Source organism: Ascaphus truei, chromosome 2, assembly GCF_040206685.1.
Source record: "Ascaphus truei isolate aAscTru1 chromosome 2, aAscTru1.hap1, whole genome shotgun sequence".
Classification (NCBI taxonomy): Eukaryota; Metazoa; Chordata; class Amphibia; order Anura; family Ascaphidae; genus Ascaphus; species Ascaphus truei.
This window is the reverse complement of record NC_134484.1, coordinates 346276653-346291368: the sequence shown is the minus strand read 5'-3', so window position 1 is coordinate 346291368 and position 14716 is coordinate 346276653. Positions and strand designations below refer to the sequence as shown.

Genomic DNA, 14716 nt, shown 5'->3' with positions numbered 1-14716 from the left:
CCTCTCCATTCTCTCCCTCTCTCCCTCTCATCATTTTTCTCTCTGCTCCTCAACTCATTTTCTCTCTCTCTCTCTAGTCACTTTTTTGTCTCCCTCTGCTCATCACTCACTTTTCTTTCCCTCTCTTTGTTTAACCACTGTAACTTTTTACACTTTACTTCCACACTCATTTTTATCTTTCTTTGTGTTTCCACTTTCATCTCTCATTACGTCTCCCCTCTCTTTTCTCCATTTCCTCACTGTCACTTTTATCTCTGTTTCTTTCCCCACTCTCACTTTTCTCTCTGCTTCTCCATGTCACTTTTCTCTGTCTCTCTGCTCCCCCCATTCTCTCTTTGTGCATCCTCATTAACCTTGCTCTGTTTCTCCCTCCCTCTCTTCCCCCCCGCAATGCTGGCTGCACATTCACTGTAGTGTGTGTGTCTGGAGGGGCGGAGGAGAAGCTGCATCTCGCGAGGGGTTGCAGTGCAAATAACCCGGGAGCAGGCAGAGTTACCACCAGGGTCTCATCTCTGCACCTATCCGGCTACTGCTAGCCCAGCACCCCCACACCCCCCGGCTCATGCAGTGAGGGGGTATGACAGCTGAGGCAGCTTGGAGAGGCATCTCCAGCCCACGGGGTAAGACAAAGCATGCCTGAGGAGGGGGGCAGATTCCCATATCCAGACAGAGAGCAGTGACCCCAACTCTCCTTACAGGTAGGGTGAGTGTTAAAGGAGGGGAATAAGGGAGGTCTCTTATTAATCTTACTTAAACTTGCACTGGGAAGCAGGGACTTCTATGAGGGAGAAAGCAGACGTCAACTCTCCCTGACTTTCTGTGATTTGGAGACAGTCTCACTGATGTTTAGTCAGTGATAACATCCCCACCCCCCCTCTCCCCCACACCCCGACACCCCCCCCCCACCCCCCACACACACACTTTGCCATTCAAATTACATTATTTGTTCCAGATCCCTCTACATCTCCCTGATATTTGGACCTTGAAGGTTGACAGCTCTGCAAAAGTATTAACATGATGCATTGACATGGATTAACCCTTTGAGTGCCATGGCCTTTAACCCGTTCCCCTATATACTTCAACCACACATTTACTGTATATAAGTTATGATGGGTAAAAAATTGACAGCCTCCGCCGTACAGTGGGCAGCAAAAAAATGATCACTTGTGAGCACATTCACATGCTCAGACAGGTCTGCAACCCAGCTTTTCCCCATTATCTCTAGGCTTCGTCCATGGCTCTTGCTGGCGTGCGGAGGCGCGCTGAGGCTGAGGGAAAGCGGGTGCTTTCCCTGGCCTTAGACAGCGCGCCATCCGTGGGCGTGTCGGCGTGCGGGCCAGTGACGTCACGGAGCTGGTTCGCTCTCATTGGGCGAACTGCTCACGTGACCGGCCCTGCGCTCCGGCAAGCGGGAAAATTAAAATTTTTCCTAAGACCTACGCTTCCGCAAGCGCGCAGAAGCGTAGGTGAGCCTCTACTAAAGCCGCTCTCATTGCGGCTGTAGGGGCTCAGTGCCGAGCGGAAGCGCGCCTCCGCCCGCAAGCACTAAACATGGACGCGGCCTTAGCATACAGTGCTTCTACTACAGCCAGGGATTCTGGGAAATGAAATGTAAATGAGCACACAGTGTCACCATTTGTTTCTTATCCATTTTAACATGGACCCCTATAAGCTTATGCCTGCCGTATTACAGCTTTCCAGCACAGCCTGGGTTAAAGTGCTGAGCCAGTAAACCTACTCACAGACAACTTTTCTAGCTTTTGGGTCTCTTCAGTGTGAGGCTGTTTATACCGGCTTTGCAATGGGATGCTGGAATACGTTTGAGCCGCACATTATAAGTTATGGTGGGTGAAAAAGTGACAAAAACCAATTCACCGTACAGTAAATAAAAATCTCACTTGTGACCACATTCACATGTCTGTATATATCAGATCGCATGGGAACGCAGGACGTGATCAAAGCTGAAACAAAAGCATGACAAAGCCACTACATCACGGGGCCCCTGGGGTGCCAAACGTAGTGACTACATCATGGGGCCCCTGGGGTGCCAAACGTAGTGACTACATGACGGGGCCCCTGGGCTGCCAAACGTAGTGACTACATCACGGGGCCCCTGGGGTGCCAAACGTAGTGACTACATTACGGGGCCCCTGGGGTGCCAAACGTAGTGACTACATGACGGGGCCCCTGGGCTGCCAAACGTAGTGACTACATCACGGGGCCCCTGGGGTGCCAAACGTAGTGACTACATCACGGGGCCCCTGGGGTGCCAAACGTAGTGACTACATGACGGGGCCCCTGGGGTGCCAAACGTAGTGACTACATGACGGGCCCCTGGGGTGCCAAACGTAGTGACTACATGACGGGCCCCTGGGGTGCCAAACGTAGTGACTACATGACGGGCCCCTGGGGTGCCAAATGTAGTGACTACATGACGGGGCCCCTGGGGTGCCCAACGTAGTGACTACATGACGGGGCCCCTGGGGTGCCAAACGTAGTGACTACATCACGGGGCCCCTGGGGTGCCCAACGTAGTGACTACATGACGGGGCCCCTGGGGTGCCAAACGTAGTGACTACATCACGGGGCCCCTGGGGTGCCAAACGTAGTGACTACATGACGGGGCCCCTGGGGTGCCCAACGTAGTGACTACATGACGGGCCCCTGGGGTGCCAAACGTAGTGACTACATGACGGCCCCTGGGGTGCAAAACGTAGTGACTACATGACGGGCCCCTGGACTGCCAAACGTAGTGACTACATGACGGGCCCCTGGACTGCCAAACGTAGTGACTACATGACGGGCCCCTGGACTGCCAAACGTAGTGACTACATGACGGGCCCCTGGACTGCCAAACGTAGTGACTACATGACGGGCCCCTGGGGTGCCAAACGTAGTGACTACATGACGGGCCCCTGGACTGCCAAACGTAGTGACTACATGACGGGCCCCTGGACTGCCAAACGTAGTGACTACATGACGGGGCCCTGGACTGCCAAACGTAGTGACTACATGACGGGGCCCCTGGGGTGCCAAACGTAGTGACTACATGACGGGGCCCCTGGGGTGCCAAACGTAGTGACTACATGACGGGCCCCTGGGGTGCCAAACGTAGTGACTACATGACGGGCCCCTGGACTGCCAAACGTAGTGACTACATGACGGGCCCCTGGGGTGCCAAACGTAGTGACTACATCACGGGGCCCCTGGGGTGCCAAACGTAGTGACTACATGACGGGGCCCCTGGGGTGCCAAACGTAGTGACTACATCACGGGGCCCCTGGGGTGCCAAACGTAGTGACTACATGACGGGCCCCTGGGGTGCCAAACGTAGTGACTACATGACGGGCCCCTGGACTGCCAAACGTAGTGACTACATCACGGGGCCCCTGGGGTGCCAAACGTAGTGACTACATCACGGGGCCCCTGGGGTGCCAAACGTAGTGACTACATGACGGGGCCCCTGGGGTGCCAAACGTAGTGACTACATGACGGGCCCCTGGGGTGCCAAACGTAGTGACTACATGACGGGCCCCTGGGGTGCCAAACGTAGTGACTACATGAAGGGGCCCCTGGGGTGCCAAACGTAGTGAATACATGACGGGGCCCCTGGGGTGCCAAACGTAGTGAATACATGACGGGGCCCCTGGGGTGCCAAACGTAGTGACTACATGACGGGGCCCCTGGGGTGCCAAACGTGGTGACTACATGACGGGGCCCCTGGGATGCCAAACGTGGTGACTACATGACGGGGCCCCTGGGGTGCCAAACGTGGTGACTACATGACGGGGCCCCTGGGGTGCCAAACGTAGTGACTACATGACGGGGCCCCTGGGGTGCCAAACGTAGTGACTACATGACGGGGCCCCCAAGCGGGTTACATGGATGTATACATAATGTATGTGTCGATCCCTCACCGCAGGGCAGTGTGCTGCTTCCACCCTGACAGCAGAGGTTATTCAGTGGCTTCGTGTCCCACGGTTCTCTGTGGGCTCTTCTCATAACCCGTCTCTCTCTGTGTGTGGGGAAAAGTCCCTTCTCAGTTCTTTTTCTCCGTGTGTAGAGCAGCGGTGCGCAAACTGGGGGGAGTGCCGCCCAGGGGGGGCGTGAGACTGTCTGCGGGGGGCGCAGGGTTTACACAGGCCCCGCGCGCTTCCCGAAGGCACTGAAATTAAGTGCCGGGGGAGCGGCGAAGGCCTCTGTAAAACCTCACTTACCTTGGCAACGGCAGCTTCTTACACGCGTCGCCATAGCAACGGGGCGTCAAATGACGCTGCGAGGTCATGTGACGTCACGTTACCATGGCAACGTGACGTCATGATGCCGCCGCCGGAGCCAAGGTAATAGGGGAACTGCCGGCAGGGGGGCGCAGGGGAAAAAAGTTTGCGCTCCCCTGGTGTCGAGGATACGTTTCTACTGCTGTTTCTCACTTTCTCTCTCCTTGGCTAGTCGTCTCCTACGAGCCTCTTCTTTCACCTCTGTGAGTGTCAGGCTGTCTCTGTGTGCCACTCAGACTGTCACATACATGTGTGTCTCAAACTGTCACACTACATGTGTGTCTCAAACTGACAGTTGGTCTCCAGGTTCTATCCGTTTATCTTCTTATCCAATCCTGTGTCCGCCTGTCATGTGTTGCCAGGCAGATCAGGAACAGTGTCACTTATTACTTATCGCACCAGATATTTGTAGCAGGGGCTCCATTCCCCACCTAATAAAACGATTGATGCCCCCATCAATCCTTATGCAACAGAATATTTATAATTGCATATAATACAGTTCTGCCTAATAAATGATACCTAACTAAAGATAGGCAGTTATAGGTGCCATCATTTAATGACAAGTTCCAAAGTCTGATTACTTTGTGCTCCAGCAGGTATCACATTTCCAGAGTTCATCTGAGTCATCTGTTAGGGGGACAACCTATTTAGCCATACTAACTACTGGATACGCCTGGGTAGTCTTAGGTAAATGTCATGGGTGTTGAAAAGAGAGAAAAAGATCCCCTTGAAACCATGCACTCCTCCTAGGTGAATCAATTATATTAGCTGGAAAGAGGTGGTGTTAGCCACCTCCACTGAACTACAGAAAACTTTATTTACAAAAATGAACCATAAGGACTATAGTGATTAAAATCAAAAAGTTCATAATGTACACTGAAACATATCAGACGTCAATTTTTTTCAGTCTAGTCTCCTCAAGGTGAGCACTGTGGCTACCCCCATACCTTTTTTACCAGCACGTCAAGGGTTGTCTTGTTCCCCGCTTCAATTGTCACCCAGTCTAATTTTGTAGTGGGCACTGACACAACTCCACTTTTCACTAACAATCTGCCTGGGAATCCTCCTTGAGGGAGTCTGTCTATCATCACTAATAGACCTCCTTCCTCTTAATGGAGCACTTCCCCTCTATTTGAAGGATACTATTAGAGGACACTCTCACAGGGCGCGACCTGGTCTCCCACTGGATCGTCAGCCAGATTTTCGTGTTCTTTCACCACTCATTGGTAGGTTTTTAGACACGGGACAGTGTGTACTTTTGCAGAGGGACCCAGGATAGCTCCTGGCACTTGGGATTGGCTCGGCTTTCAGGTAGGAATGGTGTTGGTGGAGCCTTCATTTGTTCTTTTGTGAGGCCTAGCGTGCTCCTTCACTGAGTCCCTTTAAGCCCTGCTGTATTTTCCAAACCACTTGTCACAAATTTTCTTTCCGGCCACAATCATGGGAATAATGTCTTTCTTTTCCACATTTTATAGTAGAATTCAGGTCTGTGGCTCCTAGCAGGAGCCCCTCTAGAAGTCATCCTCCCTCTGGGAAAATGCTCCCAACTGGACCTTCCCTAGTGCTTAAACTGAGCATCTCCCTTTGGTATCTCCTCCACTTGCCTCGAAGCCATGTACTTTTCCACTCCTTCCAGTGGCTCCTCTCCGAATTTGGACCCGACTTAGGTCCCGCCATCCCGTCCCAGTATTTCCAGTTGACAGGGCTTGCCTTCCCCAGACCATGATTCAGCACTGTTCAGTGCCGGTCCCCAGCGACCTCCCGTCAGTGTACTCTAGGTGGGCTTCACACATTGAGGGACCCCTCAGATGAACTGCTCTATCCGTTCCCTGATGACTTTTTTCCGCCAAAACTCCACCTTTCCTCACAACCCTCTTTAGGGTTATTTCCAGTCGTCGTACAAATTCAGATAATCTCTCTCCATCTTGTTGATACATCTCTCGACACCGGAAGTAAAAATCTTCCCCACTCTCCGCAACTCCAAACGTACTCTCTAGTGCCCTCAGGTAATCAGCAGGGGTGACAGTCATCTCTTCATCTCGAACTGCTCATATAGCTAGTGCTGGTCCTTTAAGGTTCCCTGAAACCTGGACCGTCTTATCTTGATCAGTTCCTTCCCATTCTTGCTCCATTTGACTGAACTGGTCCATCTAGCTCTCACAGTCGTCTTCTCCTATCAAGGTAGGCACTGTCCCTGAGAAAATCCTTATTCACCTTTAATAGTTATCCCCTCTACGGGACTGCATACACTTTTCCACTAACTTCCATGGCCATCATAAGAGTTTCAGGGATTTTCTACTGGAGGAATAGGAGGCACAGAGCATAGTTCCTTTTAAAACTTCTCCAGGGTTTTCACTTATTTTGCTAGGAATTCCTTTCCCTCATCTATTAGTGAAGCTCGATCAGGAACACTAGGGTCAGTATTAAGGATATGTGATGATGACACTCCATCTCCCATTTCCCCGGGGCCAAGTATGTATTTTGGTACCTGTGCAGCATCAATCATTTCACAACACTCACAAAATACTAATACCACTTTTATGTCATATTGCTTCACTTTTCCTTTTATCTATGCCTCTGTTCATTTTTATCCCTGTGTCAAAATATTGATAGCACACCAATATTGCGAAATTCCAATGAGGCACATGAATATACATGGCACTGTTATTTTAATAAAGCATGACGTTGAGATGCTGTACAGATATTAAAACCTTAGTGCCATGTACTCCACTACATTTAGTTAAGTCACAGTAGTAGATGGCTCTCATTCACAAACTGTAAATTGGGGATTATTGCTTCCTGAACATTTCAATCTAAACTGCATTTTCATTCCATGTGTGAATTTACCTTAAACATTATTGGCTTCCTAAGCAGTTTTAGTTCAGTAAAAGTCTTGCACACATTGTAGTCCCCTTACTTGGTTCGTTGTGTCAATATGCCAGAGACGTTTATGTCTGATTTATTGTATTATTTTATATTATTAAGAGAAATGTGTATATACTACGTGGATCCATGTGCGGAAACAATACAGAATCACTTTAGCTTTTGCTGGTGTACTTTTGTAGCTGTATCCCATAGTTTATGGATTGCACCTTCCCAAATCCAAAAAGTACATCTTCACAATGCTAATTACTTTATTTTGGTGTCCTACAGAGTTGGGAGTGATGCAGAGGTAACAGTGGACATAGTACCAGTGAGATCACCATGGGGACAGCATCATCCCTGGTGAGCCCAGGAGAAGTGATTGAAGATACATATGGGGGAGGAGGAGGAGAAGCCTGTGAGATTCCTGTAGAAGTTAAGCCCAAGGCGCGCCTCCTCCGCAGCTCTTTCCGACGTGGCCCTCGTGTCATTGGGGCCAGCTTTAAATCCACGGCCTCGGTGGACCTGGAATATGCTGCTGAATATGAACGGCTGAAGAAGGAGTATGAGATATTCAGGGTCAGCAAGAACAACGAGATTTCTTCCATGCAGAAGAAGGAGGTCAAACTGGACGAGGAGAATAAAAGGTTGAGAGCGGAGTTACAGGTGCGAAAAACATTGGCTTGTATACAGGCTGTGATGTCTGTTCATAGTGGTTTTTGTTGTAGTTTCTTTTTGTGCTAGTCCCACTAATCCCCACTTGCTGGAAAGGCTTGCAATAAAGATGCTGTGGTTCTACAGGAGCAGAGATGTTGGGTTGACAGTTCTCGATTCCTCGCTGGCGCTGAGCGCACTCATGCTTCGAGAGCGCTCCAAGCATGAGCGCCGGGTGTCCTTGCATTTACACGCGTGGGGGGGGGGGGGCATTGCGGATTGTTGAGCGCTCTAGAAAGTAAGATTGTATTTGTTTATCTAAGTGACGAGCGTCCGTAAATATATCTATATATGTAAGTAACCGCGGCAAGCGCTGCCCGCTCAGCGCTAGCAGGGCCGCAGCTTTGGTTTCAAGATGCAATCTCACATAGGTGATCAGAAAACATACTTTAGTAAAGATTGACCAGTCTAATTATCCTTCCAAAATAAATCTAACAATGTTAATAGCATTTTTTTGGCTACTTTATTTTTAGAAATTTAATTAGATAAAGTTCTTAGGAGCCTCTCGGTATGACCATTTTTGTCAGCCACATTTTTCTTTACCTTTATCCGACCCTGTCGTTATGAAAGCGCCAGTATAGAACACACACAGACATCAGACAAAAGGGAAAAGTCTGAGGCAATCAAACTCCTCCCAAGTCTCCGCTCCGCATGTTTACATAAAGTACTACTTTGAAAACATTATTAAATTAATCACCCAGATAGACCCCCTTGATATATAATTGTATAAGTTGTTGTACACCTTCGATGCTGATATTTTAAACCTTTATTGTCATTAAAATGTATGTGTATGTTTTAATAGTGATTGTAATTATGCTACATCTGTGTTAATATTGCATTCTGACTGTGGTTGGTTGATTGCTACCCCCTGAGGAACCAATCAACAGCAGACGTGGGGTTTAAATACCATCTGTATCTGTGCACTAACTATCCCTGATGAAGTAGATTAGATTCTACGAAATGCGTAGGAGTAGTGTATTGAGCATTGTTGCATTTATTCCCGTTATCACTGTGTTTTGCTCACATTGCAGCCTTCGGTCTAACCCACCGACTCAGCGCTAGAGGGTCGCTTGATTGCGGCGCGATCTAGTGACATCAGTGGCTCCGTATTGCGGCACCGGGAGCTAAGGCTTACATCGTGGGCTACTTGAGTCCTATAGCCATCAATGAGGGATATAGCGTTCCCATTTTTGCGCCGAGTTTCCTGGTTTATTTCCGTGGACTGTCGCCGTGTGAGTGGATGTAGAGTCGCGAGGGACCCTCCGGACATCTAAGCTCTCAGACATGAGGACGTTTTTCCATCTTGATCTGAGGCTGACAGCGGCGGTCATCCATGGAGTGGGGCAACTGATTACTCGAGCTATAACATGTACCCTAAACATGCCCTGCATTTATAAGTGAATCTTCTGTACGTGCATTTATTACCACCCAACATTGTTGTATTATATTTCATTTAAGGAGAACCTTGTTTTCCTGTTTCCCCACTCCAAATAGTTTTGTAGAGGGATTCAGGGCCATGTTTACTGTGGGGCTATGTCGTAAGAAATCTTCTGGTGCCACAAGAAACATTCACGACACATCCTTCAAAAACAAGAAGGAACGGACACTCCAGACGTCTTCATACAAAAAAAGTGTGTGCCCCGAGCACGCGCACGCGCATTTTAAGTAAAACTTTTGTTTTTTGTCACTGTTTTGTCACAGAAATTGTATTTGTGATGGTGATGTTTTTAATTCAATTAAAGAGATTTGAGAGTATAATTTATTTTATTTATTTTTTTGTCGAAATTTCCATACTATCACTTGGAATACATGGTAGGAGAAAGGAAGAGGCACACAATTTGTAGTGGAATCAAATGATTTCAAATGTATTAATGCATCAGAGCTGACAATGGTAACGTTTCAGGACAAGCAGTCCCTTCCTCAGACCAAACACCTCCATTGGAATACATGATATAATTGATTTATGATAACTAAAGTAAGATACATATTTTGGATTGTAAAGTATTTAAATGCCGTTACTCTCCAGTCTTTAATTCAATGTAAATCATAAAGATAAAAACACAATTTCAGTGACAAAACGCAACGAGGTTTGACTTAGAACGCGCGTGCTCGGCACACACCTTCCCCCCACCCCCCCCCCCTTTTTTTTAAAGAATCATTGCAGTTATTATATTATATTAATCTATATACAATTCATGTGTTATATGTTTAAACACCTTGCATCGTTACCACTTCTGTTTTTTTTTATGATAAATTATAGATTTGTAAGATTTTTGCTATTTGCATTTGTACAGTATTTGTACAGTATATTTATACTCACTGGGAATTCCCCTAATAACAGCGTTCATTTTGTTTGTTTGTGTACTATGTGTACACAGACCACAGGGGTGGTGTGTATGTGTGTATGTTTTTTTTTTTTTCCTGGGCTTTTCGCATGCATGCGGTGACAGTCGCTCCTGCACATGCGCGGTCATCACCATTAACTGACGTCACTTCTGTTACATATTTTCGTTCCCAATGAAGGAAATTCAGTCGTATGTAATATCACTAGGTGCCAGCAAAGAAGTTTCACTTCAAAAAGATTTTAATCCACGTAGATCTGTGCGAATAAAATCATTTTTTGTATGAAGGCCTCTGGCGTGCTGGTTTTTCTTGTTTTTGGAGGATGTGTCCTGCATCGTAGGTCTCCTCTATGGGGGATGATCTCTGTGCACCAAAGCCTGTTATACAGATCCAGTGAGTGCACCTAACCTCTTCTTGCCAGAAGAACCATTACAGTCCATGGAAGTGAATGGGCAATAAGATGTTACAGTCCGAGCCGGATTAAAGTCTTTGTAGGCCCTGGCCTGGGCACTCTCATAATCGTACTGTAGGCCCCCTAGATAGATCTATAGATAAACCATGGGTCAGAAACGACTCTTTTGCAAAAATTGAAATTGGAAGATGTAGCACGTGATTTTGCTAACAAAAAGAGCGGCAAAGTTAATGTTTAATCTACATTTACTTAAATCAGTGCTAATATCATTAAACTTGATTCAGATATCAAACCTATCAAACACTCTATGTTGATATGCGGTTACACTGCTTATTATTAATTCTCGATTATTCAACTTTCCATAATATCTCACAATTGTATCTAACGTTACATGCATGTGTGTGTATATATACACGTCAACATTTGTAGATGTATTATTATAGTAAAAAGGTTTTTGTAAAGTCATTTGATTCAAGCAAATGATTAAGTTTGATTTAGCAGTTTCTTTTCTCATTTTTGAGTCATCTGACATTTTTTTTGGCGCCTGAAACTTTTCCGTAGGCCCTTGGGAGCTTCACAGGCCCTGGGCGCTGTACTCATTGGGCCCAAAGGATAATCCAGACCTTGTTACATTGCTGGAAGGCATACAGATGTTGCAAGACTTACTATTTTCGTCAGCCGGGGCAAGACTCGGGCCACCACCGTGACTGTCACAGTGCCGGAGTATTATTGCTGCACAACCACGGCGTCACCATCTCCTGAGCTGCGGCTTTACGTTTTTTAAACCGCGGCTTCGAAGACATCAAGTCTCCCTATAGCTGAAGGACCGCTTAGTAAATAAAGGCATGAATCTTTCACCCAAAAAAAAGAACATATGTCGTTACATATAGTACATTATGGAGTATGTATTCTATAAGGAGAAAAATAGATGCACATTTGATAAAGGACCTTTACATATTATCTTTTTAATCTATGATTATTTTAGTGATGTCCCCATCCCCCATTGAGAAAAAAAGCAAGCAAAATTAAGTTGCATAAAAATTTCTGAAAATGTCCTCTGTCTGCTACTTCCAGATGCAGCGGCCGTTATTTTAAGGCATCACGGTGCCGTTTTCGTGTGCGCTGCTGTACTCCACACGGCATGAACGCGGCCAATCGCCCCAGGCACGCGTTTATTGCGGTTGCTTTGTTTGAATTTTATGGATTGTGTACAATTAAATGCAATGAAATTAATGAATTGTAATGTGAACAGTACTGTGCTACTGTGCCAATTTCAGGTGTTTAAAAGCCAGAACACAAAAATGCCATTTTATGCACTCGCCGGCACTCGCGTCTTAACGCGGTACGGTTGGAAGTAATCCTGCGCGCCATCACATGGGTATTCCGAGGTCTAAACCGCGTGATTTTGTAAAATTATGGCGGCTGCATCTGTAGCTCTGATTTTTCTTTCTTTTCTTAGGCACTTCAAAAAACTTACCAGAAGATACTCCGGGAGAAAGAGGGAGCAGTCGAAGCTAAATACCAAGCCATGGAAAGGGCTTCTACTTTTGAGCATGACCGAGACAAAGTGAAAAGACAGTTTAAGGTTAGTCGCTAGACTTAAGAAGAAACATATCTATTGGAGATACACTGTCACGGGAGATCAGACTATTACACCAGGATCGCACGCACCAGGCGGAACGAGAGAGTTAAATAAACAGTTTATTCTGGCCGGAGCCATCAGGGAGCAACACTGTGCAGAAACACGGTTACAACTCGCCAAGACATGGGGTTACGGGGGACTCCTAGCTCACCAGGTGTTGGGCGAGCTGACCCAGGACGCCTCCATGATCCGCCCATCGCAGGATATCCCAGTAACTCGGGATCCCCGCTTCACGTGTCACCATTTGTATTTCCAGTTAGTGTCTGGTCACCGAGACTGACCATGAACAACTGTGGAACTCTGATGGGCGTCGGCTTACATAGAACCCCGGCCTCCATCTGAAAGCATGGAAAACCGGGTGCCGTCCAATCGGCGAAGAGATTGTCTTCGCTGAGACAATCAGAGACCGAGGGCTCACTGGAGCCAGACCAATTAGAACTGGGGGCTGGTACAATGCTGTAGGACGGCACCAAGGGGAAGGACCTCAGGGAGAGGGCAAAATGAACTGACCAATAGGGAACGAGCCGACAGGGCTAGAACCCAGACATCGCCCCCTGGCTTCAGCTCCACACCTGCAGAGCGAGACGCTTCACTGCTTAAAGAGTGTGTACTCTCCCATCATGTGGGAGTGTCCCAGCACAGTTCTCCTTTGTCCTACAGCACTACACCTGACCCCACACAAATGCCGGTCCTTGGATTAATTGTATGCTAGCCTCACGAAACGAATCACGGGCCCAGCACATAAGGAATCCCACAGAATATACACAGTAAATACAAATGCCAAATAAACAGTTTCTACTGTTGACTAACTGGGGTATCATACAATGACAGGTCTGGCAGCCATTTTGACTGCACCTATATGGGCATTTTGACCATACACATAGGTCGCCATCTTGATGGGTTGAGACAACCAGCGGGGTTAACCTTTAATGCACTGCGCCAGGTTGCCCCTACCGTCACACAAGGTTTCCAATTTCCATACATCTTTATTATTTTTATAATTGTAGAGTATACTATAAATACAGTTTTTTTTTTTTTTAGCAAGAGAAAATAAATAATAAATTTATACTATTTGTGGTGCTAAACCTGCAATATAACAGCCCAATTATCATCCACTAAATATCCCTTACCAAACTTCGGTAGGACCAAAACAGGACACACAAAATCCGGTCATCATTTCATAACAAGCGACCATCCGATGTGCAAATTCCAGTTTTATTAATTCGGCAATAAAATTCACACGTAGGAGAGAGCTACATCCTACAGTAACTCCTGGCACAGTTTTGGCATTCTCTCATCTCTCTCTCAGGAGTCACTTCTTTTTTTGCTGTTGGTGCTGGAGTTGTCATTTGTTATGAAATAGGAACAGGATCACGTGAAGAGATTTTGCAAGTGAGTGCCCTGCTTTGATGGTATTGAATGCTGGCGAGGGATCTTCTCTAGTAAATATAATGTCTGGGTTGGCATACACAAGAAAAAGCAGAGTCGTGCTGTGACTATGGGGGTCTCTCCAGCAAGACCCTAGTAAGCATTTGTCTCTAAAGGTTTTAGTTCCGCCATTACATCACACTTCCTTATGCAAAAGGTACAGTACAAGTGTTGCACATTGAAGGGTTAATTACATCTCCTTTTTTTTTTTTTTAACAGATCTTTAGGGAAACAAAAGAAAAAGAGATCCAGGACTTGCTGAGAGCCAAGCGAGACCTTGAGGCTAAATTTCAGAGGCTGCAGGCCCAGGGGATCCAGGTGTTTGATCTTGGCGACTCAGATTCTGATGACAACGGCACAGAAGTGACTGGTATGTGCGAATAACGATGAGACGGGACAGAGACATGATTCTCTGTGGAGGCACAGGGTGACAAGTGAGCTTGTTTCTGGGGCTATTTATTGTCTGACGAAGAAGCATTATAGGTGATGAAATCAGCATAAAAGAAATATGGGCTATTACACCATCTTTGCATGTGAATAATGGCCTTCATTTGATATAAAGCTAAGCATACAGGGACGCAGAATGATACATCTTTATTATGATGTGGGCATCCTGTAACTGTTGCCTAACTTGTTTGAAAGAGTAGCTTAGTGATAAGAAGTGATTGCCACCTTTGGAGCAGGTGAACATTGTTATAAGCTATATACAGGCATACCCCGGTTTAAGGACACTCACTTTAAGTACACTCGCGAGTAAGGACACATCGCCCAATAGGCAAAGGGCAGCTCACGCATACACCTGTCAGCACGTCATGAAAAGCAATACCGGCTCCCTACCTGTATTGAAGCTGTGCGCAAGCGGGGAGACTATAGAGCCTGTTACAAATGCGTTATTTACATCAGTTATGCACGTATATGATGATTGCAGTACAGTACATGCATCGATAAGTGGAAAAAATGTAGTGCTTCCCTTTAAGTACATTTTCGCTTTACATACATGCTCTGTACCCATTGCGTACGTTATTGCTGGGTATGCCT

At 46.8% G+C, this 14716-nt stretch overlaps 1 protein-coding gene across 2 annotated transcripts in view; it reads left to right on the top strand.

Moving 5' to 3' along the window:
- Nucleotides 1-431: 431 nt before the first annotated feature.
- NPHP3 (nephrocystin 3) overlaps nt 432-14716 on the top strand; it is a 71996-nt gene continuing 57711 nt past the window's right edge. Inside the window, exons 1-4 of one of the 2 annotated variants that reach the window (XM_075586783.1) lie at nt 432-620; nt 7431-7805; nt 12068-12193; nt 13898-14048. In XM_075586783.1, the coding sequence (XP_075442898.1) occupies nt 7482-7805; nt 12068-12193; nt 13898-14048 (601 nt within the window). In that variant the 5' untranslated portion in view covers nt 432-620; nt 7431-7481. Of the gene's footprint in view, nt 699-7430; nt 7806-12067; nt 12194-13897; nt 14049-14716 lie in introns of both variants that reach the window. The other variant, XM_075586784.1, reaches the window with a different exon arrangement.